This window comes from Podarcis bocagei (genome assembly GCF_964188305.1).
Source record: "Podarcis bocagei genome assembly, chromosome: 5".
NCBI lineage: Eukaryota > Metazoa > Chordata > Lepidosauria > Squamata > Lacertidae > Podarcis > Podarcis bocagei.
The window spans coordinates 5,108,385-5,135,564 of record NC_138129.1 but is presented as its reverse complement, the minus strand read 5'-3'; the positions used below and the strand labels follow the sequence as shown (position 1 = coordinate 5,135,564).

The window sequence follows — 27,180 nt, the reverse complement described above, 5'->3', positions numbered from 1 at the left end:
CCACCCGCGTCAGGGTAGACCCACTGAAATTAATGGACTGACCTTAGTCATGCCCATTATTTCTACAGGACGAATGCTGGATCCTGCCCCACTTTGAGAACTTGCATAACCTCCATCCCCAGTCAATGGAACTCGCTTTATCCTTTGCTCCTTATCTTTTGGGAACCAAGCAGCCAAATCCACAGGAACGTATATTGGTCCTCAGCCAACAAATCCATTAGTGACCTAATGGAACGAGGTGCTTCTTTGGACGACACTGCTGGAATTAGAGAGAAACCAAGAGGTCCTCACATATCAGCAGAGCCATGGACAGTGATGGCTGGGAAGAGAAACCCAGTTCTTGGGAAGCCGAGATCTGCTGTCCAGGAGAGCAAGACTGAGATAAGGAAGAGAGCCAATTGCAGTTGAGGATAGATTTATTTCAAAGCCTCCTGAGTACATTTCTGGACAGGGAATCATCCAAGCCCTGCTGGGTTCTTGGCTCATAGGATTAGCAAACTGGAGATTCCTTTTACCCAAGAGAATGTGTTTGTAGCAACTAATGAAAGAGAGGATGATTTGCTTTAATAAATAATAATAAATTTTTATCTATACCCTGCCCTTCCCGGTTCAGAAAACTGGGCTCAGGGCAGCTAACAACAAATTTAAAACACTTATTGATGCAACAAAAAACAGTATAAAACGTGAATAACGATAAATTCAGAATTCAAAAATCAATTTAGGGGGGAAATCCATCCAATAAACATTTGATGATCACCAAGGCTAGCTGGCTAAGTTAGTCCTATTTGGGCCAGCGAGGAGACCAGGGGAGAATTAGCTGTGGGATCCCAGAGCGGGGAATCTTCATAAAAAGAGGAGAGGGAGGGAAGGAAGGAAGGGGAATAAAAGATCAGGCTGAATTCAAATTAAAGGCCAGGCGGAATAGCTCTGTCTTACAGGCCCTGTGGAAGGAAGTTAAATCCTGCAGGGCCCTGGTCTCATGGGACAGAGCATTCCACCAGGTCGGAGCCATCACTGAGAAGGCCCTGGCCCTGGTGGAGGATAATCTGATTTCCTTAGGGCCCGGGACCTCTAAACTATTGTTATTCATGGACCTTAAGGTCCTCTGCGGGGCATAGCAGGAGAGGCGGTCCCGTAAATACAGTGATTCCCAAACTTTCTCGGGCATCGCTAGCTTGGTTCCACAAACTCAGCCCCAGTGCCCCCTCTACCTTAGACTATAAAAAGTATTATACAAAATAGTGGTCCAACCCACAAAGGAAGATAATAGCAGTAACAGTAACAATAAATTGTACATTTATTCAAAATCCAGTTTACAGCTATAGGTTCCCAGATAAACTCACTTATCATAGAATCCTAGAATCCTAGAATCCTAGAATCCTAGAATCCTAGAATCCTAGAATCCTAGAATCATAGAGTTGGAAGAGACCACAAGGGCCATCGAGTCCAACCCCCTGCCAAGCAGGAAACACCATCAGAGCACTCCTGACATATGGTTGTCAAGCCTCTGCTTAAAGACCTCCAAAGTAGGAGACTCCACCACACTCCTTGGCAGCAAATTCCACTGTCGAACAGCTCTTACTGTCAGGAAGTTCTTCCTAATGTTTAGGTGGAATCTTCTTTCTTGTAGTTTGGATCCATTGCTCCGTGTCCGCTTCTCTGGAGCAGCAGAAAACAACCTTTCTCCCTCCTCTATGTGACATCCTTTTATATATTTGAACATGGCTATCATATCACCCCTTAACCTCCTCTTCTCCAGGCTAAACATGCCCAGCTCCCTTAGCCGTTCCTCATAAGGCATCATTTCCAGGCCTTATAGGCACAGGCGTGTGACATTGATGCGCGCACACACAATATTATAGTTTAAAGGAACACACAGCAAAGAATATTGCATGGAAATATTTTTATGCATTCTTACTAACAAATGCATACTAACAAAAACGTAAAGGTGAAATAAATATATAGCTGGAAGTATTTATATATAGCTACTTAGCAAGCATGCACAAACCATCAACCTACCTAATTTGCATGGTAACTAATTTATAAGAAAACCAGTAGCTCTTACCAATACTTAGCTATCTTGTGACTCATGACAACTCAGAAGCAGGAATACAAATAGTCATAGAATCATAGCATTGCAAGGGACCCCGAGGTCATCCAGTCCAACCCCCCCTCCGAATGTAGGAATGACAATGTGACCAAATAACAATGTGGCCAAAGGAAATAGCTTTGAAAGCAACGAGATCAAGAGAACTTTAAATAGAAAGCGAGGGAGGTGTTTTGCTCTAGGCTCTAGCCTGGTCAACTGTAAATAGGTGATTGATGCACATAAAGCATGGGTAGGCAAACTAAGGCCCGGGGGCCGGATCCAGCCCAATCGCCTTCTAAATCCGGCCCGTGGACGGTCCGGGAATCATCGTGTTTTTACATGAGCAGAATGTGTGCTTTTATTTAAAATGCATCTCTGGGTTATTTCTGGGGCATAGAAATTTGTTCACCCCCCCCCCAAAAAAAATATAGTCCGGCCCCCCACAAGGGCTGAGGGACAGTGGACCGGCCCCCTGCTGAAAAAGTTTGCTGACCCCTGACATAAAGAGACCCACCTCCAGCAGCAGCCCTGAGCCTCTGAATATATTCTACCTTGGAAATAATTATTATTATTATTATTATTATTATTATTATTATTATTATTATTATTATTTATACCCCACCCATCTGGCTGGGTTTCCCCAGCCACTCTGGGTGGCTTCCAACAAAACACTAAAATACAATAACCTATTAAATATTAAAAGATTCCCTGAACAGGGCTGCCTTCAGATGTTTTATAAAAGGTTGGTAGTTATTTTTCTCTTTGACATCTGGTGGGAGGGCGTTCCACAGGGCGGGCGCCGCTACCGAGAAGGCCCTCTGCCTGGTTCCCTGTAACCTCACTTCTCACAGTGAGGGAACCGCCAGAAGGCCCTCAGCACTGGACCTCAGTGTCTGGGCTGAACGATGGGGGTGGAGACGCTCCTTCAGGTATACTGGACCGAGGCTGTTTAGGGCTTTAAAGGTCAGCACCAACACTTTGAATTGTGCTCAGAAACATACAGGGAGCCAGTGTAGGTCTTTCAAGACCGGTGTTATGTGGTCTCGGCAGCCACTCCCAGTCACCAGTCTAGCTGCCGCATTCTGGATTAGTTGTAGTTTCTGGGTCAACTTCAAAGGTAGCCCCACGTAGAGCGCGTTGCAGTAGTCCAAGCGGGAGATAACTAGAGCATGCACCACTCTGGTGAGACAGTCAGCGGGCAGGGAGGGTCTCATCCTGCGTACCAGATGGAGCTGATAAACAGCTGCCCTGGACACAGAATTGACCTGTGCCTCCATGGACAGCTGTGAGTCCAGAATGACTCCCAGGCTGTGCAACTGGTCCTTCAGGGGCACAGTTACCCCATTCAGGACCAGGGAGTCATCCACACCTGCCCGCCTCCTGTCTGCAGGGATCCAGGTGTTCCTACACCTGCACAGCAACAACAACCTACCTGTTTCGATTCTGCAGCTTGTGGATCTCATTCGTCTGCATCAGCAGCTGCTTCTCCAGCTTATTGGTGGACAGAGAATTCTCCAGTAGCTGGATCTCAATGCGGGAGGTCTGGTTGAGTACCTGCACAAGGCAGAGAAGAAAACCTGCAGCTGGAATGAAGTATAAAGGTAAATGGACCCCTGACCATTAGGTCCAGTCATGGCCCACTCTGGGGTTGCGGCGCTCACCTCGCTTTACTGGCCGAGGGAGCCGGTGTACAGCTTCTGGGTCATGTGGCCAGCATGACTAAGCCGCTTCTGGCGAGCCAGAGCAGCGCACAGAAATGCCGTTTACCTTCCCGCTGAAGTGGTACCTATTTATCTACTTGCACTTTTGACGTGCTTTCGAACTGCTAGGTTGGCAGGAGCAGGGACCGAGCAAAGGGAGCTCACCCCGTCGCGGAGATTCGAACCGCCGACCTTCTGATCGGCAAGTCCTAGGCTCTGTGGTTTAACCCACAGCGCCACCCGCCTATAAATATATTTTATAAACGAATAATGCACTCTATCCTCACAACTACAGGATTGCAGATTTGGAAGGGACACCAGGGTATCATCTAGACTGACATAACAATTTTTCCGTATTTCTTCCCTTCTTCAACCCTCTTTCCTCATTAGAAAACCTCCACCAACCCACCTGAGCCTCCACGTCGGTCAGTTTCCTGGTCTGCTCCGCTGTTTGGTTCAAGAGGTTCGTTCCAATCTCCAGCATCGTGGCCGTCTGGTTCTGCACCACGTTCTGCTGGATCTGCACCATTTCCGACTTCATATTCATCTGGATGTAGCTCTCCAGCTAAAGGTGAAGCAGTCAAAATGTTAAGGGAAGAGAATGGCAGATGAAAGTGATGGACTACATGGAATTGGCAGAAATGACTGGCAGAATTCGTGACCAGGGAGAAGAGTCGGTGGAGGAAGACTGGAAGAAATTTAAGGACTATTTGCAGAAGCACTGTAAAATTAAGGAATGTTAAAACGATGTCTGATGGAAAATAAGTGGTATTGGTTAAAAGATTTCGAAGAAAATGTAAATAGGGATTGATAATTGGAAAATTGATATTTATAATAGGTTAATATCTTGAGTGAGGATAAATGTTAGAGGGTAAGGATTTGCTGAACTTAATATCTGAACTGGAATACAAAATGGGAGGTGTGAGGAGGGCAAGAAACTAGTGAATGAAGCATAAGATTTGAAAATACTAATCTATTTTCTGTTTTGTCTTTCGGTTTTTTTGTTCTTATTCTTTCTTTTTTCTTCCCTTTTTTGTTAACTGTTTTCTATTGTGTATTTTTTATGTGTTTTGTGTTTGTATTTTTATATTTTTGTAGTTTTTCTTATGTTTAAATTTTGGAATTTTTTATTGTTTGTGAAACCTTAATAAACATTATTATAAAAAAACAACAACAAAATGTTAAGGGAAGAAACTCCTCAAGACCTTTCCTCCCCCTCTGTCTTGCCTTCCTCCAGCCCATTCGACAAAAAGTCCTCTTTTCTCCCCTCTCTCCCCATTTCCTCCTTCGGAAGAAATAACTGAGAAACTCATTCGGATGAAATAATTGCGGCGTTTGTCTCTAGAGAGGCACCTTGGCTTCTCTTGGCTCCACAATGGTGCCAAATCTGGAGCAGTTCTTGAGAGATATAACCCAGGGCAATTTGACCAAGATGAGGCTCAGAGATGCTTTTTGTGGTCAGGCAAAATCCTGAGCTATCTAGAGGTCACGGCATGTTGTCAGCAAACCTGGAACGCTGCCTCCATGAGAGACTGGGGGTGGAATCTGCTTTTGGAAAAATTAATCTCTCTGAGAAATGTTGGCTAAGAAAAACGCTGGATGTTTATGGTGTCCCTGAAATCCCTCTCGTTTTCTAGACTCCCATTTTCTCTTGCAAAAATCCTCCTTCCATCCAACATACAGGTTTCAATGCTGGAGCTAGATAGCTTCTCTGAGAAAATAGGGGCTCTTTTCAAAGATGAATTGGCAGAGAATCTGCAGGAAGGAAAGGTATTTGCTCTCCCCAAATTCTCCTCTCTAAAAAGGAGATCTGAGATACAGTGAACTTGTCGTCTGAGTGTGAATCATCATATACGGCCTCAGCCCAGTATACCTGAAGGAGCGTCTCCACCCCCATCGTTCAGCCCGGACACTGAGGTCCAGCTCTGAGGGCCTTCTGGTGGTTCCCTCCTTGCGAGAAGTGAGGGTTACAGGGAACCAGGCAGAGGGCCTTCTTGGTGGTGGTGCCTGCACTGTGGAATGCCCTCCCATCAAATGTCAAGGAAATAAACAGCCGTCGTTTAGAAGACATTTGAAGGCAGCCCTGTTTAGGGAAGTTTTTAATTTTGATCTTTTACTGTGTTTTTAATATCCTGTTGAAAGCCAACCACAGTGGCTGGGGAAACCCAGCCAGATAGGCAGGGTATTATTATTATTATTATTATTATTATTATTATTATTATTATTATTATTGCCCAAACAGCATCACTTCACCTGAAGGAGCGTCACCACCCCCATCATTATGCCCGGACATTGAGGACCAGTGCCGAGGGCCTTCTAGCGGTTCCCTCGCTGCGAGAAGTGAAGTTACAGGGAACCAGGCAGAGGGCCTTCTCGGTAGTGGCACCCGCCCTGTGGAACGCCCTCCCACCAGATGTCAGAGAAAAACAACCACCAGACTTTTAGAAGACATCTGAAGGCAGCCTTGTTTAGGGAAGCTTTTAATGTTTAATAGGTTATTGTATTTTAATATTCTGTTGGAAGCCACCCAGAGTGGCTGGGGAAACCCAGCCAGATGGGTGGGGTATAAATAATAAATTATTATCATTATTATTATTATTGAGGGGAGGAACTCACAAAAACTTCCCAAGGAAGACTGAGCATGCTCAGTGAGCACAGAGTATCGAGTGTCTATTTCGGGTGGGGCAGGGAATGGAATGGAGTATTCGGGAAACGGGCATGGCTCTCCAGAACCCTGAACAGGAGCACTCCATACGGAATTCCCTGTAGCAACTGTGCATTTGTGCGACACACGCAATCTTTGCCCTAAAGGCCCTGATATATTGGATGAAAAGAAGGCAAAAAGCACCGACCCCCAGCCCCCAGCCCACGCTCCCTCTCCTGCTTCTCCTCTTCCCCTTTCTCCAACTGGCCGGCATCTGGGAAAGGTCTGTGTGCATCTCTCCCTTGGGATCCGTCAACACCATTCCACATGGCTTGGGGCAGGGTAAGAATAAACATGTCATTTCCTCTAAAGCACTTCCTATTCCAGGCCTTTTGCTGATAGAGCTTCAGGGGAGAGCCAGGCTTAATCAGATAATTGCTGTGATCAATCCGCTATAGTTTCAACTGCATTGTTTAAAAGGCTTGCTAACTGAGCAAATCACCCGCTTGATGGACTGCTCGCAGTTGCTGGCCTGGAGTCGAGGAATATGGAATCCCAGCCACATCAATTCCAGGATAAAGTATGCAGCACAAATAACAGCTCTGATGGTGCAGATGTTGTTGTTGTTTAGTCGTTTAGTCATGTCCGACTCCTTGTGACCCCCTGGACCAGAGCACGCCAGGCACTCCTGTCTTCCACTGCCTCCCGCAGTTTGGTCAGACTTATGTTTGTAGCTTCGAGAACACTGTCCCACCATCTCGTCCTCTGTCGTCCCCTTCTCCTTGTGCCCTCCATCTTTCCCAACATCAGGGTCTTTTCCAGGGAGTCTACTCTTCTCATGAGGTGGCTAAAGTATTGGAGCCTCAGCTTCAGGATCTGTCCTTCCAGTGAGCACTCAGGGCTGATTTCCTTCAGAATGGAGAGGTTGGATCTTCTTGCAGTCCATGGGACTCTCAAGAGTCTCCTCCAGCACCAGAATTCAAAAGCATCCATTCTTCGGCGATCAGCTTTCTTTATGGTCCAGCTCTCACTTCCTGGATCACTGCCTTGCTGTGGCGAAGGGGCTTGAATAACTCAGAGAAGCTATGAACTATGCCGAGCAGGGCACCCAAGATGAACAGGTCGTAGTGGAGTGTTTTGACCAAACGTGATCCACCCGGAGGAGGAACTGGCAAGCCACTAAAGTATCCCTACCAAGAAAACTCCATGGACAAAGACAACAGGCAGTTGGCTAAGCACTGTATATCTATACAGGTCTGTGGCGATCACACAGGGTCCCCGGATGTTTAATGGTCTATGGTCCCCTGTGCCACCACTGTGCTCGCTTCCCCACTGCCACCAACCCGTTACTCTCAGGTAAAACACTGAGTCCAGACAGTTGTTAAAAGTGAACCAAAAAACAAGTTTATTTTACAAACATTAACAAGTTTATGGTTTCTCGGATAATATCCCTGTCAGTATCTTAACTTTAGTTTCTTTACCAGCCTATACCTTTCTAATACCTTCTGACTGATTATCTCAACCGTTTGACTGACTCCTCCTAGAAAATTCTCTCACTCTCTCACACCAGACTAGCCCAACCCACAGACTTATCTTCTCTGTCTCTTCGAACTCCAGACTGTCTTCTCAACCACCCTAACTCTAACTCCCCCAAAAAACCTCTGTGCTTAAACCTTATATACACAGTTAACTCTGCCCCTTGGGTTCCCATTGGTTAGTCATTTAACAATTCGTCATCACCTTGCCAACAAAGGTCCGTATAGTTAAAGCTATGGTTTTCCCAGTAGTGATGTATGGAAGTGAGAGCTGGACCATAAAGAAGGCTGATTGCCGAAGAATTGATGCTTTTGAATTCTGGTGCTGGAGGAGACTCTTGAGAGTCCCATGGACTGCAAGAAGATCAAACCTCTCCATTCTGAAGGAAATCAGCCCTGAGTGCTCACTGGAAGGACAGATCCTGAAGCTGAGGCTCCAATACTTTGGCCACCTCATGAGAAGAGAAGACTCCCTGGAAAAGACCCTGGTGTTGGGAAAGATGGAGGGCACAAGGAGAAGGGGACGACAGAGGACGAGATGATTGGACAGTGTTCTTGAAGCTACCAGCATGAGTTTGACCAAACTGCGGGAGGCAGTGGAAGACAGGAGGGCCTGGCGTGCTCTGGTCCATGGGGTCACAAAGAGTTGGACACGACTAAACGACTAAACAACGACAACAAAACACTTTCCTTATGAACCCAGTATGATGTCGCACACCTAGGAGGGCAAACGCCACAAGGTCCAATTCCTGTCATCAGTGCTTTTTGCTAGGGGTACGCAGGGGTACACATACCCCCTAAACATTTTGTGAAACTTTGTACTTTTGTCCATTTGCTTTTTCCCCGATTTGAACTATAAAATGGTGATTTTCTTGAGTCAAAATGAGAATACCCCAAACATTTGTTTTTTAGAAAAAAAACACTGATGTAAAGTATGGAACTCCCTGCCACAGGAGGCAGTGATGGGTTTAAAAGAGGATTAGACAAATTCAGGGAGGAAAAGGTTGTCGATAGCTCCCACCCACGATAACTAGACGCTTCTGAATACCAGTTGCTGGAAACCACAAGAAGCGAGAGAGCTCTCGGGACTTCCGGTCGGTGCCAGCGCTTAATGGCGGTCCTACCTCCGAGCTCCGGAGAAGGACTGCTTCGCAAGTTCGGGTCTTACCCGCTACGGCAAGCGGGGGACCCCTAAAATCCCAGGCGCTGAAGCCTGAGAACAAGGAGACTCGGTGGGCACCTTCGCGCCCCCCGGTACCGTGAAAGAGCCTTTTTAAAGGCTACGGATCGACATCGGGAGTGAGCGCGGTGCTGAGAGTCGCTACCCAGCCTGCGAAGTGAAGCCGCGTCGCCATAAGCGGAGAGCGCCGATTCCTTCCTGAAAAGAAATTTGGACTGATTCCCCGTGAGTAAGAACTGAAAAATAACTGGGACTTTTTTTTAATTTTAAAAATTGGGCTAAAAACGGGGGAGATTTAAACAAAGGAAGTCTGCCTCCCCCCGACTGCATGAAAGTGAAAGCAACGGAGCTCTAAACCTGCATCCGTTTAAATTCATCCTTTGATCAGCTAAACCGGACATTTAAACCTTTGATCTCCCCTCTAGCAAGCAGGGCAGAGGGGAGGCGAATCTGAACATTAACTGCATGACTTATTTGAAGGAAAAAACCTCTGCTATCTTATCTACTTGAAAGTTTGAAACGGTCTGCCTTCTTAGTACATTGAGCTGACTTTTCCCTGTGAAGTGACACCTTGATACGAAGTTTCCACAGTGCCTGACTTTTGTACATTTTAAGAAGAAACAGTATAAACAGTATACTGGGCAACTGTGGCAATTGGAAGCTATAAGACTTTAGTAACATTGATTTTGACTGGATTAATCTCCTTTCTTTCTACATCTTGGATGGTCTCCTTTGTTCATGTATTTTGAAATTTCCTTCTATGGCCATTTTGATTTGCTCCCTCTAGAGGATAAAGTGAAGTCCAGCACGGCCTAAGACAGTGGAATTTTCCAAGGGAGAATAAATCCCGTGGGAATTGACCTTGACATGAGTGGGCCACAAGAAGAGATAACTACAAGAGCCAAGACCAAGCAACAACAACAGCAACAGCTGCAGCTGCAACAAGCAAAGAGAAGAGGTTCGATCTTAGGCGTAACAGCCGGACTAGCTGGAACAACAGGACAGGACAAAGGAGCAGCCGTTTCTATGGATGCTGTGACAGAAGCTTTGCTTAAGATAAACCAGACTCTGGAGTCTTTGACAAAACAGACTTCAGAGAACACACAAAAATTAACAGAAATATCAACAAGATTAAACCAGAATACAGAATCTATAAATAAATTGGTCGAGGAAAATGCCACCACGCGTCAAATTGCCGAAGAGGCCAAAGCCACAGCTGGAGAGACGCAGGAGAAATTAGAGCCACTTGCCAAGAAGGTCTATGAGCATGATGCAACCTTGGCCTTGTGGGAGTTACAGAGGAAAGAGAGAAACTTAAAATTAAGACTGATTCCGGAGAATGAAAGTGACAACCTTGTGGAATATTTGACACGGGAGTTTGCGGATTGCTGGGACTTGGAGGAAGACGATTTTAAAATCACAACTGCCTTTAGACTCGGCAAAAAGCAAGATAGAAAGACACCAAGAGATTGTTTGATCACACTCAGATCTAAGGAGGAAAGAGATAAAATTTTAGGACTACACTTTGGAAAAGCCCTCCAAATTGGAAATTCAGCAGTACAGATCTTTAAAGACATACCAAAATATATCTTGGACTTAAGAAACTTCTACAAGGATTTGGTGCTTTTGTTAAAGAAAAATCGGATCCGCTTCAGGTGGGAATTCCCACAAGGACTGTCATTCGACTACAAGGCAAAGAAAGTGAAAATAAAGACAATTCAAGATAAAGACAAATTTCTGGCAAGATATCAGGAGGACCTACAGAAGGGGACTGTGGACGTACTTGCAGAACAGAGGAGAGCACTGGACATCCTGAGTCTCTCGTTTGGACAAAAACCACCACCGTCAGAAGAAGAGCAACAACTTGGAGCTGTTGGAGGAGCCTTAAGAAAATAACAAGATGGCTCTGCAATTCCTTAGTTGGAATTGTAATGGACTGAATGGGCCTTTGAAGAGAAGACAAGTATTTCATATTTTGAACAGAGAACAATTGGATTTGATATGTTTACAAGAAACTCACATAACTAGAGCCCACAGGAGATTACTCACAAATAAAAGGTTAGGACAAGAATTTATTTCATCAGACAAAGTTAAGAAGAGAGGAGTGGTAATATATGTGAAGGAGAAATGGGCTCCAAAAATGATATTTAAAGATGAACAAGGGAGATATCTGGCTGTGGAGATACAAGTACAAGGAGAAAAACTTTTAGTTGTTGGAATTTATGCACCAAATGAAGGCAAATCTGACTTCTTTAAGGGACTTCATGAAACTTTGACGGACTATCTGGATTATAATATGATAATCATGGGAGACATGAATGGCGTGGTCTCCACTAATATGGACAAGGCACAAAGACTAACAGTCACTAAAGAAGGGAGACTCCCTAAGACTTTTTTCGAAATGACAGAAAACATGGACTTGATAGACATTTGGAGAACAAGGAACCCTCTGGAGAGAGAGGGAACCTTCTTCTCCCAAGCAATGATGACCTGGACCAGAATTGACCAAATCTGGGTTACTAGTGGATTGGCTCCAAAGATTAAGAAAGTGGAAATCTGCCCAAAAACTTGCTCCGACCATAACGCCGTGAAGATGGAGATGAAACTCACAATAACCGGTCAATTTAGATGGAGAATGAATGACACCCTCTTTCGAGATAAGGAGATTCTCACGAAGGCCCAAAAGACCTTAAAAGATTATTTTGAAATAAATTTGAGGACTGACGTGGAGAAAAGAGTGATATGGGACGCAAGTAAAGCTGTTATGAGAGGATTTTTGATTCAACAAAATTCAATAAAGAGGAAAAAACAAAATGAGAAAAAAGAGAAGATCTTGGAAATGATAAAGGAAGGAGAGAGGAAACTAAGAACAAAACCAAAGTCTCAGGACATTTTAAGAGAGATTAAGTTATATTAAACTCAATATATGGAATTGATGAACCAAGAGATTGAATGGAAGATAAAGCAAATGAAACAAAAGACTTTTGAATCAGCAAATAAATGCGGTAAACTTTTGGCATGGCAATTGAAGAAAAGGCAGAAACTAAATACAGTTACAAGCCTAGAGGTTGATGGAAAGAGCATATCTAAACCTAATGAAATTAGAAATTGCTTTTTAAGTTACTTCAAAAAACTTTACACCCAAGGCCCGCAAAATGAAGAAGATATAGACAAATTCCTTGGAAGATATGGATTACAAAATATCTCTCAGCAAAGTAAGATGGACTTGAACCAGAGAATCTCAGAACAAGAGATAGAGGCTGCCATTCAGAGTATGCAACTGGGCAAATCTCCGGGACCAGATGGACTGACTTCTAGATACTACAAATCGCTGAAGGAATGGTTGATTCAACCACTAAGAGAAGTTTGTAATGAGATCCTTGAGGGAAAAAGGGCACCTGAATCGTGGAAAGAGGCATATATTTCACTCATACCAAAGTCAGAGACTGAAAAGACTCAACTCAAGAACTACCGCCCGATATCACTCCTTAATGTGGATTACAAAATTTTTGCAGACATTTTGGCAAAAAGATTTAAAAGAGTTTTGATGGAGAAGATTCATAAAGACCAAGCAGGCTTTCTCCCTAAAAGACACCTAGCAGACAATGTAAGGAATGTAATAGACATTTTGGAAAAGCTGGAGGTGAATATAAATACTAAAGCAGTATTGATCTTTGTGGACGCAGAGAAAGCCTTTGATAATATCTCTTGGAGTTTTATGAGGAAGAATCTTCATGGGATGGGGGTAGGCCAGGGTTTTGAGAATGGTATGGCTGCAATATATTCTGAACAAAAAGCTAAGCTGATTGTAAATAATGTCGTGACTGAGGAACTTAAGATAGAAAAAGGAACTCGGCAGGGGTGCCCAATTTCCCCATTACTTTTTATTTCGGTTCTGGAGGTGTTGCTGAATATGATAAGAAATGACCAGCAGGTCAAAGGTGTGCAGGTCGGAGCTAAACATTACAAGTTAAGAGCGTATGCAGATGACCTAGTATTGACTTTGCAAGAGCCAAACACTAGTACGAAAAGGGTTTTAGAAATAATTCAACAATTTGGCCAGGTGGCTGGATTTAAGTTGAATAAGCAAAAAACTAAAGTCTTAGGGAAAAACCTAACAGATATGGAAAAGGAGAAATTTCAGGAGGAAACAGGTTTGACAGTGGTTAAGAAAGTCAAATACCTAGGGGTTTATTTAACACCTAAGAATGTTAATTTGTATAAGGACAATTATGAAAAATGTTGGTCAGAGATTAAAAAAGATCTAGAAATATGGTCAAATCTGAAACTGTCAATGTTAGGCCGAATTGCAGTAATTAAAATGAATGTATTGCCTAGAATGTTATTTTTGTTTCAGACCTTGCAGATTCTCGACAAGATGGAATGTTTTAAGAGGTGGCACAAAGACATTTCGAAATTTGTCTGGCAGGGCAAAAAGCCCCGAATTAAATTCAAAATACTGACTGACGCTAAAGAAAGAGGGGGTTTTGCCCTGCCGGACCTAAAATTGTACTATGAGGCAGCAGCGTTTTGCTGGCTGAAAGAATGGATGCTCCTCGAGAACACGGACATCTTGGATCTGGAAGGCTTCAACAATGCTTTTGGTTGGCATGCATATCTTTGGTATGACAAGGTTAACAGTACCTTTAAAAATCACATTGTTAGAAAAGCATTATTTAATGTCTGGATAAGATACAAAGACTTATTGGAAAATAAAACCCCTAGATGGGTGTCACCAGTGGAGGCTAAAGCAGTGAAGAAACTCAATATGGAGGTCGGATGGCCGAAGTATTGGGAAATTTTAGAACAGGATGGAGACAAGGTTAAACTACAAAGTCAGGAGAAATTGAAGCACAAAGTAGAAAATTGGTTTCAATACCGTCAAATAATGGAAATTTTTAAACAGGATAGGAAAATCGGTTTCCAAGTGGAGAAATCAAAACTAGAGACCGAATTGCTAGAACCCAATACTAAGAATTTATCTAGAATGTATAACTTGCTGTTGAAATGGAACACACAGGATGAAACAGTTAAATCTGCTATGATTAAGTGGGCGCAGGATGTTGGACACAACATTATGTCAGATGACTGGGAATGGTTATGGAACACCGGTATCAAATTTACGGCATGTAATGCCTTAAAGGAAAACATTATGAAAATGGTATACAGGTGGTACATGACCCCAGTCAAGCTGGCAAAAATCTACCATTTGCCCGATAATAAATGTTGGAAATGTAAAGAGACTGAAGGTACTTTTTACCACCTTTGGTGGACATGCCCGAAGATAAAGGTCTTCTGGGAAATGATCTATAATGAAATGAAAAAGGTACTTAAATGTACATTTTCTAAAAAACCAGAGGCCTTTCTCTTGGGCATTGTCGGCCAATTGGTGACAAAGAAAGATAGAAATTTCTTTATGTATGCCACAACAGCAGCAAGAATACTCATCGCAAAGTATTGGAAGACACAAGATTTACCTACTCTGGAAGAATGGCAGATGAAAGTGATGGACTATATGACACTGGCTGAGATGACAGGCAGAATCCGTGACCAACGCAAAGAGATGGTGGAAGAAGAATGGAAAAAATTTAAGAGCTATCTTAAGGACTACTATAAACTTAACGAATGTTAAAATGTTGTGGTTGCTAGAAGTAACAGGGTACAGGGATACAAGGCTAGATAATAAAGGAGGACTAAGATGACAGAGATTAGAAAGTAACAATTGGAAGTTGCTAGTTCAAATATGGACACTGGGATGCAGAGAGGGGGGGTATGGGGAAGTCCAAGAAAAGAGGTTTATGAAAATATCTTTGAAAGTATTTTGTATGTTTGTTTTGTTTTGTGTTTGTTTGTTTTTCTTAAAAATGCTGTAAAACCAATAAAAATTTATTAAAAAAAAAAAGAAGAAGCGAGAGAGCTCTCGTGCCCGGATCCTGCTTGTGGCATTTCCTTAAGGCATCTCATTGGCCACTGAGAGAACACAATGCCAGAGGGCAAATTTTGAAGAAGGGCTGCGTTTCAGTTCCCATATTGTTTCAGAAAGTGTGGATTAGGCGAGGTTTGCCTTGAATCGTGACATCTAAAAGCTGACCAGCGAAGTCCCGCTAAGCATCTGGGTCTGATCTGCCTGAAGGCAAAGAAGACGCAGCGGCAAAGAGGGGCATCCGCGAGTTGTCACTGAGAAAAACGGAAACACGCCTCAAGCTTAGGACGCAGATGAAAGTCAGATGTCCCTTCCTCTTTCTCAAGCCACCAGGGAGATGAGTTTCCCAAAACTGGCCTATTTTTAGGAGAGGTTGTTGTGAATCAAATGTTTGGTTCATTTGATACATCCCAGGTGCCCCCTGTTTTTGGAAGGACTTGTGGGAGACAGGGAAATGGGGACTTCAGAATACATGCTGTTGAGGCCCCTGAAGCAAGAACGTAGCAGAAAGAGATTCCTACTATGGAGGGACCAGGCCTTAAACTAGGAGTCTCTGGGTGTGAAGGACCAGTTTTCCTGCATCACAAGATGCCTGTAATGATCTCAGGCAGGCAGGCAAGCCCCGATAAGAAGTAATGACTCTCCGGCAGTTTTATGTGCATTTATTTAAAACAACACATCCAGAGAACGGCTTCTCGCCTGCTCGCATTGGCGAGAGTTGGTCAGTCTCTGCCCCTTTCACAGCAGGAAGGATGCCAAATTCCTGCCCCTTCCCCTCCTGCCCTTCTGTTGTCCTCTGACCTTATCCAGTCTCCTAAAACGGGGACTGAGAAGCTGGCCTTCCCCCTCCCTACTTCCACTTGACACACTCTCAGTCCTCTGCTTATCTGCTGGTTGCCTAGCAATGCTCTGGCTGCCTCCTAACTCTCCCGCTCCTTGAGAGCTAACAGTGTCATCTTCTGGAAGGGGGGGGGGCAAATTACCCCTTCTTGGCTGTGTCAGCCAGTTTTCATCTGCAGAGTCGGTCTCTCTCTCACGTAGCTCAATTTCTGAGTCTGAATCTTCTCCTACACTCAGATGAGCCATGTTCCTGACAATGCCAAGACATATGCAGATGGCTTTCAAAGGACTAGGTCCAATCCATGAAGGGCAGGTCGAACCAAGCCCCATAATAAACCCCAGCACCAAGTTTACCCTCTTCCCCTCCTTCTGCAACACACTTCTGGACACAGCAACTTTGTTAGACACGATTCTTCTGACGGTTAATTCCCCATAAGAAGAGCCTGAGGCAGGGAGTACCATAGGTCCATAATAGCTGTCTTTCCTGAATATATGCCCTTCCCTGGATGACCTGGAATATCCCAAGAGAGAAGAGGACAGTCAGTCTGAGTTATGGGTAGCCCTTGCAGGAGCCAATGAACCAGGGGACAGATCAGTGGATGGAATGGATAAGGCAGGACCAAAGGTAAAGCAGACCCAGGGGAGAAAGAAGAATAAAGGAAAAACCTTGTGCCAAAGCAAGGTTCAGCTGGAGAAGGAAGCTCCTCCCTGTCTAGAAAGCACCACTGGTCAACCTGAAAGGGCAAAGCGAGCTCATTTTCTCTAAAAAGGTGAACTCCTGCAATTCAGCCTCCCACCACAAGGGGCAGTCACGCCAAGATTCCAGCAGTGCCAATATATTTCCATTCTCTATCATTCACCATGGTGATTTAATAGGCTGTTGCTGGATTGCAGGAAACAGACATCCGGATTCAGCCTCAGATGTTGCCTCTTAACGCGACAATAAACTCCCTTGCAGCCACTTCCCTTTAGCGATGATGTGCACAGATGTTCTGCTGCAGATTGTTGAAATCTGAGGGCTTAGCAATAGCTTGGGGGGTGGACTCCTCAAAAGGTATTCGGAATGATGGAGAGAAATATTTCGATCCTTCAAATGTGTGGTGTCACCTACATCATCTGCGTGGCACATTAGGAGCCGTTTGTCGAGCAGAGGGTAGTATCTGGAGAGAACATTTCCGCAAGAAGCCCCACGGCTTCTGGAGACTTTCCCTTAGTGTCACATCGTTAACCCTCCAATTTTGCCGGGCAAAAGTTTTGTTTATGAAAATGAACAAATTTGTTTTTTTTTTAAAAAAAAAAAATTATTGGGTTTTCCGCTTTTATAAAGACAATACAAACACAAAAATAACACAAGACACAAACATGTATAAATTCAGCAGATCTTCGTTTCATAACCTTGTTCCCTGACTTCCCCCCACCCCCCCTCGTGCATCCCAATTCCCAAGATTATATCAGCAAGTTGGTATTTCTCCTCTTAACCATCTTATTCATTTTATTACCTCTTTTCTAATAAAAAAATTGATTTTCCTAAGTTGGACTTAAGTTCTCTTCCATCGATTTTTCATTTTATCTTAATTAAAAGTCATATTAACCAAACCTAAAAGTCTTAAGAGTTTTTAAGAATCTCCTCTTCCCTCCCTCCCATCCCCGGTTTTTGTCCCTTCCCAATAAAAATCCAAAGTCAAGATTCTCAGCCTGGGTTCCTCACGTCCGAGGCTTTCAAGTCTCTTTCAGTCCCTCTCCACCGGTCTTGTTGGTAGTCCTTTATGTCAGTCGTCGAGTCTGGAAAAAGATCTTTCACCATCAAAAGATATTCTCTTCCCACAAGGAGATTAGAAAGCAACTGCTGGAGAATTTCCACAAAGCCTGTATCTTCAAAATCAAAGTCCAAACGGAGGCCCCAATCATATTTCTTTATTTTAAGTTCCTGTATTCCATATTGTCCCAGAACCTCCTCCTTCTTCTTCTGCGTCTTTCGCAGACTTGTGGTAGATATGTTCCCAGAGTCTCCTTGCTTGTGTTCCACAGATGTCAGCTTTTGGTTGTTGCTTCCCAAGGTTACTTTCTCTTTTTCTTGTTTAGTCTCTTCCACCTCTGTAGACATTGTTTCCCATTCAGCTGTGGATTCTTTCTCATTCAGGTCCTCAATACAAACAGCAGAGTTGCCTGTTCCCAAGGTCATAGTGATAAGTTGTTTATTCATGGCTAAGCTCTGCTCTTGTAAGATTCCCACCAATTGAAACATCCTTTCGATTTCCACTAGTAACTTTCCATCCACAGCCATTGTATCCATTGTAGTTTCACAGAATTCCCCCTAGGGGGAATCTGGTTACTTATTAGTCTTTTCTCCAACAGTCCTTTAGCTTATTATTATTACTTTGTTTCCAACAATTTTAGCTCAATTATAACTCGTCTTAATCCAGAGGGATCTTAGATAGTGATTTTTCCACTTTAAACTGCCCGTTTGGCAGCTTTGACAGCTGTCAAACTCCGCAGCTCTTACACAGACACAAAGGCAGGACGTTCCCGAGCCCGGGAGGGGGGGTTGTTTAAAACATAAAGAGGGTCTCCAAAACTCCACTCTCCAGCACAAAATTTCCTTTAGCTAAATCTTGAAAGTTAGTGTCCTTTTTAACTCACCCCACCAAGGGTAGGCTCTCCAGCTTAGCTCTTATGTCGTTGCTTAGATCGTCTGCAGGGGGGGGTGCGGACTTCCTTTTAGCACACACCCCGGTCGTCTCCAATTCAGGGTAAAATTTTTAAAGTCCCAATCCGTCTTACTCACGGGTAATTCTTTCAGTCCAGATTTTCAAGGAAGAAAGTCAGCGCTCTCTGGTCATGGCTCGCGGCTTCGCTCCACTGAGGTAGCGATCGACTCTCAGTGCCACACCACCCCCGTATCCTCTCCGCAGCCTTTAAAAAGGCTCTTCGTGGATCAGGGGGGGCGCTTAAGGCACCCGCCGAGTCTTCAGTCCGCAGGATTCCGCGCCTGCGGTTTTTAAGGGTCCCCGCGTCGCCGGCGCGGCAAAGACCCATCCTCAGTAGAGCCGATTCCCTCCGCAGCTCGGAGGGAATCCGCCATTTCCAGATCGCGTCAACCCGGAAGAAAAACCCTCCAATTTTGCCGGGCAAAAGTTTTGTTTATGAAAATGAACAAATTTGAGTACAGGAAACACAAGCAGAGGCTGGGGGAGGGGTGGTCATGGGTCGAGGCTGGGAGGAACACATTACCCAAAACAACATGCCCACCAACTGCAACTTGGCTTCTCATTTTCTTGTGGAAAGGGGCATGTCTAATGTTGGTTAAATGGAGCAAAAAATGGAGGAAGTAGAGGCAGCTGCCTTGAATTAATCAGGACTGAGTGTGAACTGCTTCTTGTTTGTCACAAATATTTTCCAGAATGTTTGCTTGGTGTAAGAGCATAAGAAGGACCAGGCCAGTGGTCCATCTAGTTCAGCCTTCTGTCCTCACATGGGCAAACCAGATGTGTGGTTCTCTCCTGGTTGGGTAAGGAAGTCTGTTACAGGAAGTTAACTTTATGCCAAGTGTGCTGGGCCTGGAGGTAACACGTGCAACATGGTCCAGGTCTGGTCCCGAATCCAAGGATTACGCAAGGAGTCAGTCCGACAGGGCCAAGGCAGGACACGAGGCAGGAAACTAGGCAAGGATAGGTACAGGATCTCAGTCATGGTCTGGCATCCCGCAATGTTGCTCCCGTAACCTGGGCCAGGGCCCGACAGCCTTTTATCTCTGTCGGGGTAATGGCCGGTCCTGATCCCCCGGCGACTCACCTCCCTGTCTCGCCCGAAGGTGAGCACTCCTCCTGCGAGTACTCAGGACTCTCCTTCTCTCAGACCTCAGTCTCTGCAGCTCGGGAGACGTCGGTGGGTTACTAGACCCAGAAGCTGCCTCAGCCTCTCCTGACCCAACTGGTAGAGGAGCAACTGTAAGTGATGGCCCAGCTGGAGGCAACGAGGTCATCCCCACATCTGGAGCCAGGGCAAGCTCAGGCCCCGGACTCACCCCAGCTGGTGCTTGTTGCAGGGGAACCTGTGCAGACTGGGACTCTTCAGGATCAGGCCCCAGACTTGGTCCAGATGCCGCCTGAGGCAAAGGATCCGGTGAGGACTGAGACTCCTCTGCTTCCGAGTCCCAGGCCATCACACCAAGTGAGGCCGTTGGTCCATCTAGCATAGCCCTGAAGATCCTGGCAGGATGAGGCCCATAGCCCATCTCGCCCAGCATCCTGCCCTCACACTGGCCACTCAGTTGACCAGGTGGGAAGCCTGCAAGCTGGACCCGGGCACAGCAGCACCTCTCCCCATAGAAGCGTTGGAAGGGAGATTGGAGGAGGCTCGGGAATCACCAGCGGGCAGTTGTCCAGGAGGGGCGCAAGAGCTGTGGTTTCTCTGCTGGTCAAGGCGCAGAGGGGTGAGATGACTTCGATCCCCTCGGCCAACTGGAGCAGCGGCTGATGCAGAGCTGAGCAGCTGAGCGTGAGAGAGAGCGTGAACAAGAGCGTGTCCCCGACGGCCGGGAACTGCAGAAGTCAAATTGGAGCAGGGACTCCTTATGCTCTTTTAAGTTGAGGCTGCTTGAGTTGAGGTACCTCCACTGCAGAAGGTTGGTCTAGATGTCCCTCAGAGGTCCTTTCCAAATCTGTGTTTCTGTGAAGATCCCACAGTCGTGTTCTCAAACTCTGCTTCCGACTGCACCCCCCAGGTTTCTCTCCCCGTCCGGACCTCTCGAGGCAGCAAAACAGCTGATGTATAGATGTAAATAGGGATAATAAAGCATGTATTTTTTAAAAAAAGTGTCCCCGGATTCATTGAAAAAAATATCTGGTAACCATATCTTATACATCTCTCTCAAATCCCCTCTTACTTCCCCGCCCCCCCAAACTATACACCCACAAGTGTGTTACCTCCATCACATGAAAGAACTTCTGCAGAACTTCTCCAGCTCGCTGTTATCCTTTTATATTGGTGAGGTGGCCATAACTTTAAACCGTAATCCATGCATGTTCTCACCATAGATTTGAGTAAGGACATTATTTTATGAGTGGTTTTATTTTCAAACACCAAAACTGACAGATTTTTCCATCACTGGGAGGGAATAAAGCTCAGGAGCCGTCCATGCTTTTGCCTGACTCATACACTTTGATCACATCATGTGCCACATCATTCACCCAGCTCCAAGAGCTTTTCTTAGTGTCCCGCAGCTGTGGCTTGCAAAAATCTGTTCTTACCCACTGAATCAGATCTAACAAGATGTGTGGAAGATTCAATGAGAGATTCTGCTTAGGCGAGCTTCAATTCAGCTGATAACATTGGATATTTGCAATGCACATCCTCTGAACAATGAAAAAAGTTCTTGGTCCCCAGGAAATTAACACAATACAAACAAAATATGGATTGTGCAAAAGTGTGGGTGAGCTCTCGATGACAGAATGCATACCAGATGACACATGTTCAATCCCTCACTGGTGTTCTAGTTGAGAGACCACAGAGGGCTACTGCCAGTCAGAGAAAACCCTGGCATGGTACCCTATGCTCCCCGCCTCCAAGCAGCAATGCTACAGATATTCATGTTTTTTCTACTCCTATTGTGAGATTAGTGTGAGCAAAGTCACTTAAATGCCACAAACAGAGTCCAGAGATAAAGAAACTTGCTAACACTTTATGATGAACAAGTGCCTGATCTGAAGAGAAAGGAAGAGAGAGGCTTTGTCTTTCTTAGCTAAGGCCTTGTACATAGCAAGGAGATATTCAACCAAACATACAGAGGAAAATTCCCTTGGAACTACACAGCCAATCAGAAGATGTGCTTCTTCAGAGAGGATCATGCCACTTTGTTTGGTGGCTAACCAACCCCTCCACACAGCTCCCTCTCAGCTAGTTGGCTTTCACATCAAGATGATTAACCCTGAAGTTGCATGATCCTTGACTTCCAACAAATAGCTGATTTGCTCTTGCAAGCAGATTGCCATCAGATGTACACCGAAAAGAAAGCCATGTCTGGATCTACACGCCGTTGTCGCATGCAGAGCACAATGATTCAGAAGTGAGAGCCTTGCGCCGTGTTTTAGAACGGGGAACATGGTGTGCAATTAAGCCAACTGTAGATAATAAGAGGGATAAAATGTGTAATGACAGCTTGGATTGCTTTGCAGGAAAGTGACCCAAATAAGTGAGGCCAGCATGAGGAAAGACAGAAATAGAGGGTCAGAAGTGAGTGTTCTGTTTGTTTTTTGTCCTTTTAATACATACCCCAGAAGGAACTGTGAGTTCCCTTTTCTTGACAAACTTGCTAACTGGATTAGTCTGCTCAAGTCAAGTTTCATTCCAGTGCAACTCAACAGACTGTCCTGATGAATGCAAAGAAACAGCCCATAAAGGGGCTTAAGCTGTAGAAGCCTGCAGAAATTGTATTAATTTGATAGTTGGGTGTTGCTGTGATGCTGTCCTCACATCCCTGTACCTAGGGATGTAAGGAGACTGTGATGCCCATCGTGTCATCCGTTCATAAAAACATAAGATGAGCCTGCTCTCACAGAGGCCTGTGGGAAACATGCAAGCAGAATTCGAACAGAAGAGCAGCCCCCTCCCATCCTGTGTGGTTTCCAGCAGCTGGCATTCATTGCTGCCTCTGACTGTGGCGGCAGAGCAGAGCCATTGCAGCTAGTAGCCATCGATGGTTAGTCATCTTCGCCATGAATTTGTCTCATCCACATTGGTGGCCATCCCTGCCTCTTGTGGCAAGGGGTTCCATAGTTGAAGATTGCTCTCTGTGAAGACGTATTTCGTCTGTCCCGAGTCTTCCAATTCAGCCAATCTAAACCGAATGGCGACGTTTCTAAGTCTTTTCAGGGTCTTCAGAATCTGAAATCTCAAGACCAAGGAGGTCTTCTGAGAGCAAACGACCACCGGCCAAAATTTCTGGCCATGCACGGCAAGGCCTGCTCCAGCTCACACGGAAACTTTGTTCCTGTTGAACCCAGTGGGATATGATGTTTTCCCTGGAGGCAGGAGGAAGTTTCATTGAGAAATCCAAGGCTTTTTCAAAGATCCCCAGGATTAACACAGGAAATGGGGAAAGAGGAAGCATCCATAAATGAAAATCTGATATCTCTCTCTCTCTCTCTCTCTCTCTCTCTCTCTCTCTCTGTGTGTGTGTGTGTATTATATGCCTGTTGTCTTTGCCCATGGAGTTTCCTTGGCAGGGATACTGGAGTGGCTTGCCGGTTCCTGCTCCAGGTGGATCAGGTTTGGTCAAAACTCTCCACTATGACCTGTCCATCTTGGGTGGCCTTGCATGGCATAGCTCATAGTTTCTCTGAGTTATTCAAGCCCCACGGCAAGGCAGTGATCCATGAAGGAGTTAAAGCTATGGCCTTCATAGCAGTGATGTATGGAAGTGAGAGCTGGACCATAAAGAAGGCTGATCGCTGAAGAATTGATGCTTTTGAATTCTGGTGCTGGAGGAGACTCTTGAGAGTCCCATGGACTGCAAGAAGATCCAACCTATCCATTCTGAAGGAAATCAGCCTTGAGTGCTCACTGGAAGGACAGATCCTGAAGCTGAGGTTCCAAGACTTTGGCCACCTCATGAGAAAAGACTCCCTGGAAAAGACCCTGATGTTGGGAAAGATGGAGGGCACAAGGAGAAGGGGATGACAGAGGAAGAGATGGTTGGACAGTGTTCTCAAAGCTACCAGCATGAGTTTGACCAAACTGCAGGAGGCAGTGGAAGACAGGAGGGCCTGGCGTGCTCTGGTCCAGGGGGTCACGAAGAGGCGGACACGACTAAACGACTAAACAACAACAACAACAAGTGTATATTATAAAAAGACCCAGGGGGCTAAAAAGGGGGAAGGCAACAGATTGTTTTCTGTTGTTGTAGCAGAAGATTTAAAAAATGGGGGGAATTATGAACCACGCGCGTGTTTTACATGGGAGTTACATTCTGGGGGGAATTGTACGCAAAGGCAAAAATTGCATATAGTCAGAATGACCCTGAACCGCAACCCCATAACTATCCCTACCTTTTCAGAGACAGAGCTCCTGCCTCTAGTGGCAGGGAGTTCCACAGTATGATTATGTGCTGCTTTATTTTATCTGTCTTCAATCTCCCCACATTCAGCTTAATTGCACATCCACGAGCTCTACTATTGAGAAAGAGCTTTTTTTCTCTCCCCTTTCTCCATGCTGCACATAATTTTATCAGCTTCTATCATCTCGCCCTTTACGTGCCTTTTCTCCAAACTATAAAGTCTCAAAGGTTCCTGACCCCGAGCATTAGGAACATGCAGAAAAGCAGTTCTGAGTGGTACGATATAGTTATTTGCCCTGGATTTGAGCCAAATTGCTTCCCATCTCCCAGCCTGTTCCTCCTTCCATTGATACTGATAGTAGCTGTTATGTACCTTGGTACCTGGGTTTTGGGTTACAGACGCTTCAGGTTACAGACTCCGCTAACCCAGAAATAGTGGTACCTTGGGTTAAGAACTTTGCTTCAGGATGAGAACAGAAATTGTGCTCCGGCGGCGCAGCAGCAGCGGGAGGCCCCATTAGCTAAAGTGGTGCTTCAGGTTAAGAACAGTTTCAGGTTAAGAGCGGACCTCCAGAATGAATTAAGTTCTTAACCCAAAGTACCACTGTACTAAGCTTGGCTCCTAGAACAATAGGCAAGTAGGATCCTAGAATGCAACAACTGATTGGCCTGCAGGAAAAGACCAGTCAGGCTCCAGGAGGGAAGCAGAATCAGCCAATCAGATGGGACTCATTGTGTAAATAATGTACAGTGGTACCTCTGGTTGCGAACGGGATCCATTCCAGAGGCCCATTCGCAACATGAGCAGAACGCAACCTGCGCTTGCGCATGCACAGGTCGCGATTTGCTGCTTCTGCGCATGCGCGTGACGTCATTTTGCGCATCTGCGCATGCACGAGCAGCAAAACCCAGAAGTAACCCTTTCTGCTACTTCTGGGTCGCCGCAGGACGCAACCTGAAAACGCTCAACCTGAAGGAAACCTAACAAGAGGTATGACTGCATATAAAAGCCTGAGATTTGGGGGGCAATTCAAATACTGTTTTACAAGCTGCAATAAAGAGCATGAAATCACTACAGGGCTCTGAGTACGTTTCAGTAGCTCCGCAGGAACTGTAGCTATCTCTTAAAAACCACTCCAGTGAGTTTGGGGGGGAGTGTAAGGACAGCTTGCTAATACACTTTCTCTGCAGCCTCTCATTAATCATGGTTGCCTATTGCCAAGCGCACAAGACCCTCTGCTCCCCCTCCTCATTTTTCGCTTTCTCCCCGCTGCCCCATGTTTTCCTTTCAACTAAACGGAATCTCTCCCGCAATGCAAAACATCAAGTTCAGAAAGGAACTCGAAGCCCAGACCGTGTCGCCCTGATTTCTGACAAAGCCAGAATAACAAACTCAAAACCATCAAAAGTGCCAGCGAGGGAACGGGGACGGGGTCGCGGGCACATGCCTCGTTATTTTGGGAACAGCAGGACCGATCTGTGCTTTCGTTGTCCCTGGGAAGCTTCCAAAGAGGGAAGGATTTGCTCGAAATGCGCAGCGTAGCAGCAGTTTAAGGGAAGGAGGGAGAGAAATTCAGGGAGGGTGGAGACAAAGGAGAGATGGAGGATTCTCTCCTCCAAATACAGCACCGTTCTTTCTCTTCCCCTCTTCCACTGAAGGAAGGAATTCTCCACACCATTGCAAAGTTGGCTATCTTTGGTGGATAAGGCTGGGGGAGTCCTATAGGGTCTTAATTTGCTGCCTGTTTATCTTCAAATTAAGAAGTTAGTGTGGCAATGGCAGGACAAACAGATAGTTTAAGGCTGCCAGACTCCAACAAGCAGACATGATCCAGAATGTGTCCTCAGCCAAGCCTCTTGCTTCTTCTTTTTTTTAAAAAAATATATTTATTGAGAACATTTTTTGAATATAATAAAAAATAAAAAATAAACATACGAAATAATAAGCAGTTAAAAACACACATTAATTTTCAATAGCATAACTTCCATACCCTTATTTCCTCCGACCTCCTCATACTTCCCTTCTTTGTATTCCATTTCAGTTTGTTAGTTCAGCAAATCCTTACCATTAAACTTTTACCCATTTATAATCCTTTTTTCATATCTCCTAAAGCATTACAGCTGGAAACCACTTAGTTTCTATCCAACATCTTTCTAACATTCATTCAAGCCTCTTGCTTCTTATGGCATCAATATTCATGGTGTACACACTCGCTCTGTGTGTGTGTGTGTGTGTGTGTTAGGGATGGGAGGAAATTCAGTGTTGTTTGAATTTCAATTATAAAGTTGCCTAATTCGCCCCCTCGAACCAGTACAGTGGTACCTCTGGATACGAATGGGATCCGTTCCGGAGCCCCGTTCACATCCAGAAGCAAACGCAACCTGCGTCTGCGCATGTGCGGGTCACGATTAGCTGCTTCTGCGCATGCGCGTGACATCATTTTGACCGTCTGCGCATGCACGAGCAGTGAAACCCAGATGTAACCCGGAGCACAACCTGAAAGCGCTCAGCCTGAAGCACATTTAACCCGAGGTATGACTGTACATGAATGGAGGTGCAACTATCCTCCGAAATTGGAATTCCTATTGGAATCTGGCCATGCAGTTCTCCAACCAGCCAATGTGTACAAAAACACATATATTGGGGGGAAGCGTGCATACCAATGGATATATATGATTGAAGATCACATTATATTTGGAGGAATCGCTCAGGGGGATCATGCCTATCAGTCAAAATGTGCCTATTAGTTATTTGAAGAAATTCTCACTAAAATGCTGCTGGATTGACATGAGGATTAAAAGAAATTGAACTGAATTTAAGACTGGAAAAATGAGAAACCAGGAGAAATCACAAATGACAGATTCTTCCATCCTGGGGTGGAGCACTCTGTATATGCACTAACAACAACAACATTTTAAATTGCATTTCAACCTGAATTTTAAATTTTGTTTTGTTTTGTTTTTTATTACGTTTTTACTGAAATTTTATTCATGTTAGCCGCCCTGAGCCCGGCTCTGGCCGAGGAGGGCGGGGGATAAATAAAATTTATTATTATTATTTATTATTATTAACAACAACACTGTCAATTTCCCTGGCCTCCACAGGCAGGCATCATGGCCTGAAGGCAGGCAGAACTTTCCCTTTAACTCTGCCTGGCCAATATTTTTCTTACATTTTCCAATTCTTTCACAACCCCATCCTCCCCTCTGCTTGCC

The 27,180-nt window shown here is 45.0% G+C and overlaps 1 protein-coding gene across 2 annotated transcripts in view; it reads right to left on the bottom strand.

Moving 5' to 3' along the window:
• Nucleotides 1-27,180, bottom strand: part of ANGPT4 (angiopoietin 4) — a 175,534-nt gene that overhangs the window by 134,552 nt on the left and 13,802 nt on the right. For both annotated transcript variants that reach the window (XR_014008588.1, XM_081196381.1), the window contains exons 2-3: nucleotides 4,199-4,354; nucleotides 3,522-3,643 (exon numbers count right to left, since the gene is read on the bottom strand). Coding sequence is in view for 1 of the 2 variants with exons in the window: in XM_081196381.1 (XP_081052507.1) it covers nucleotides 3,522-3,643; nucleotides 4,199-4,354 (278 nt within the window). In the remaining variant the exon portion in view is untranslated. The remainder of the gene's footprint in view (nucleotides 1-3,521; nucleotides 3,644-4,198; nucleotides 4,355-27,180) is intronic.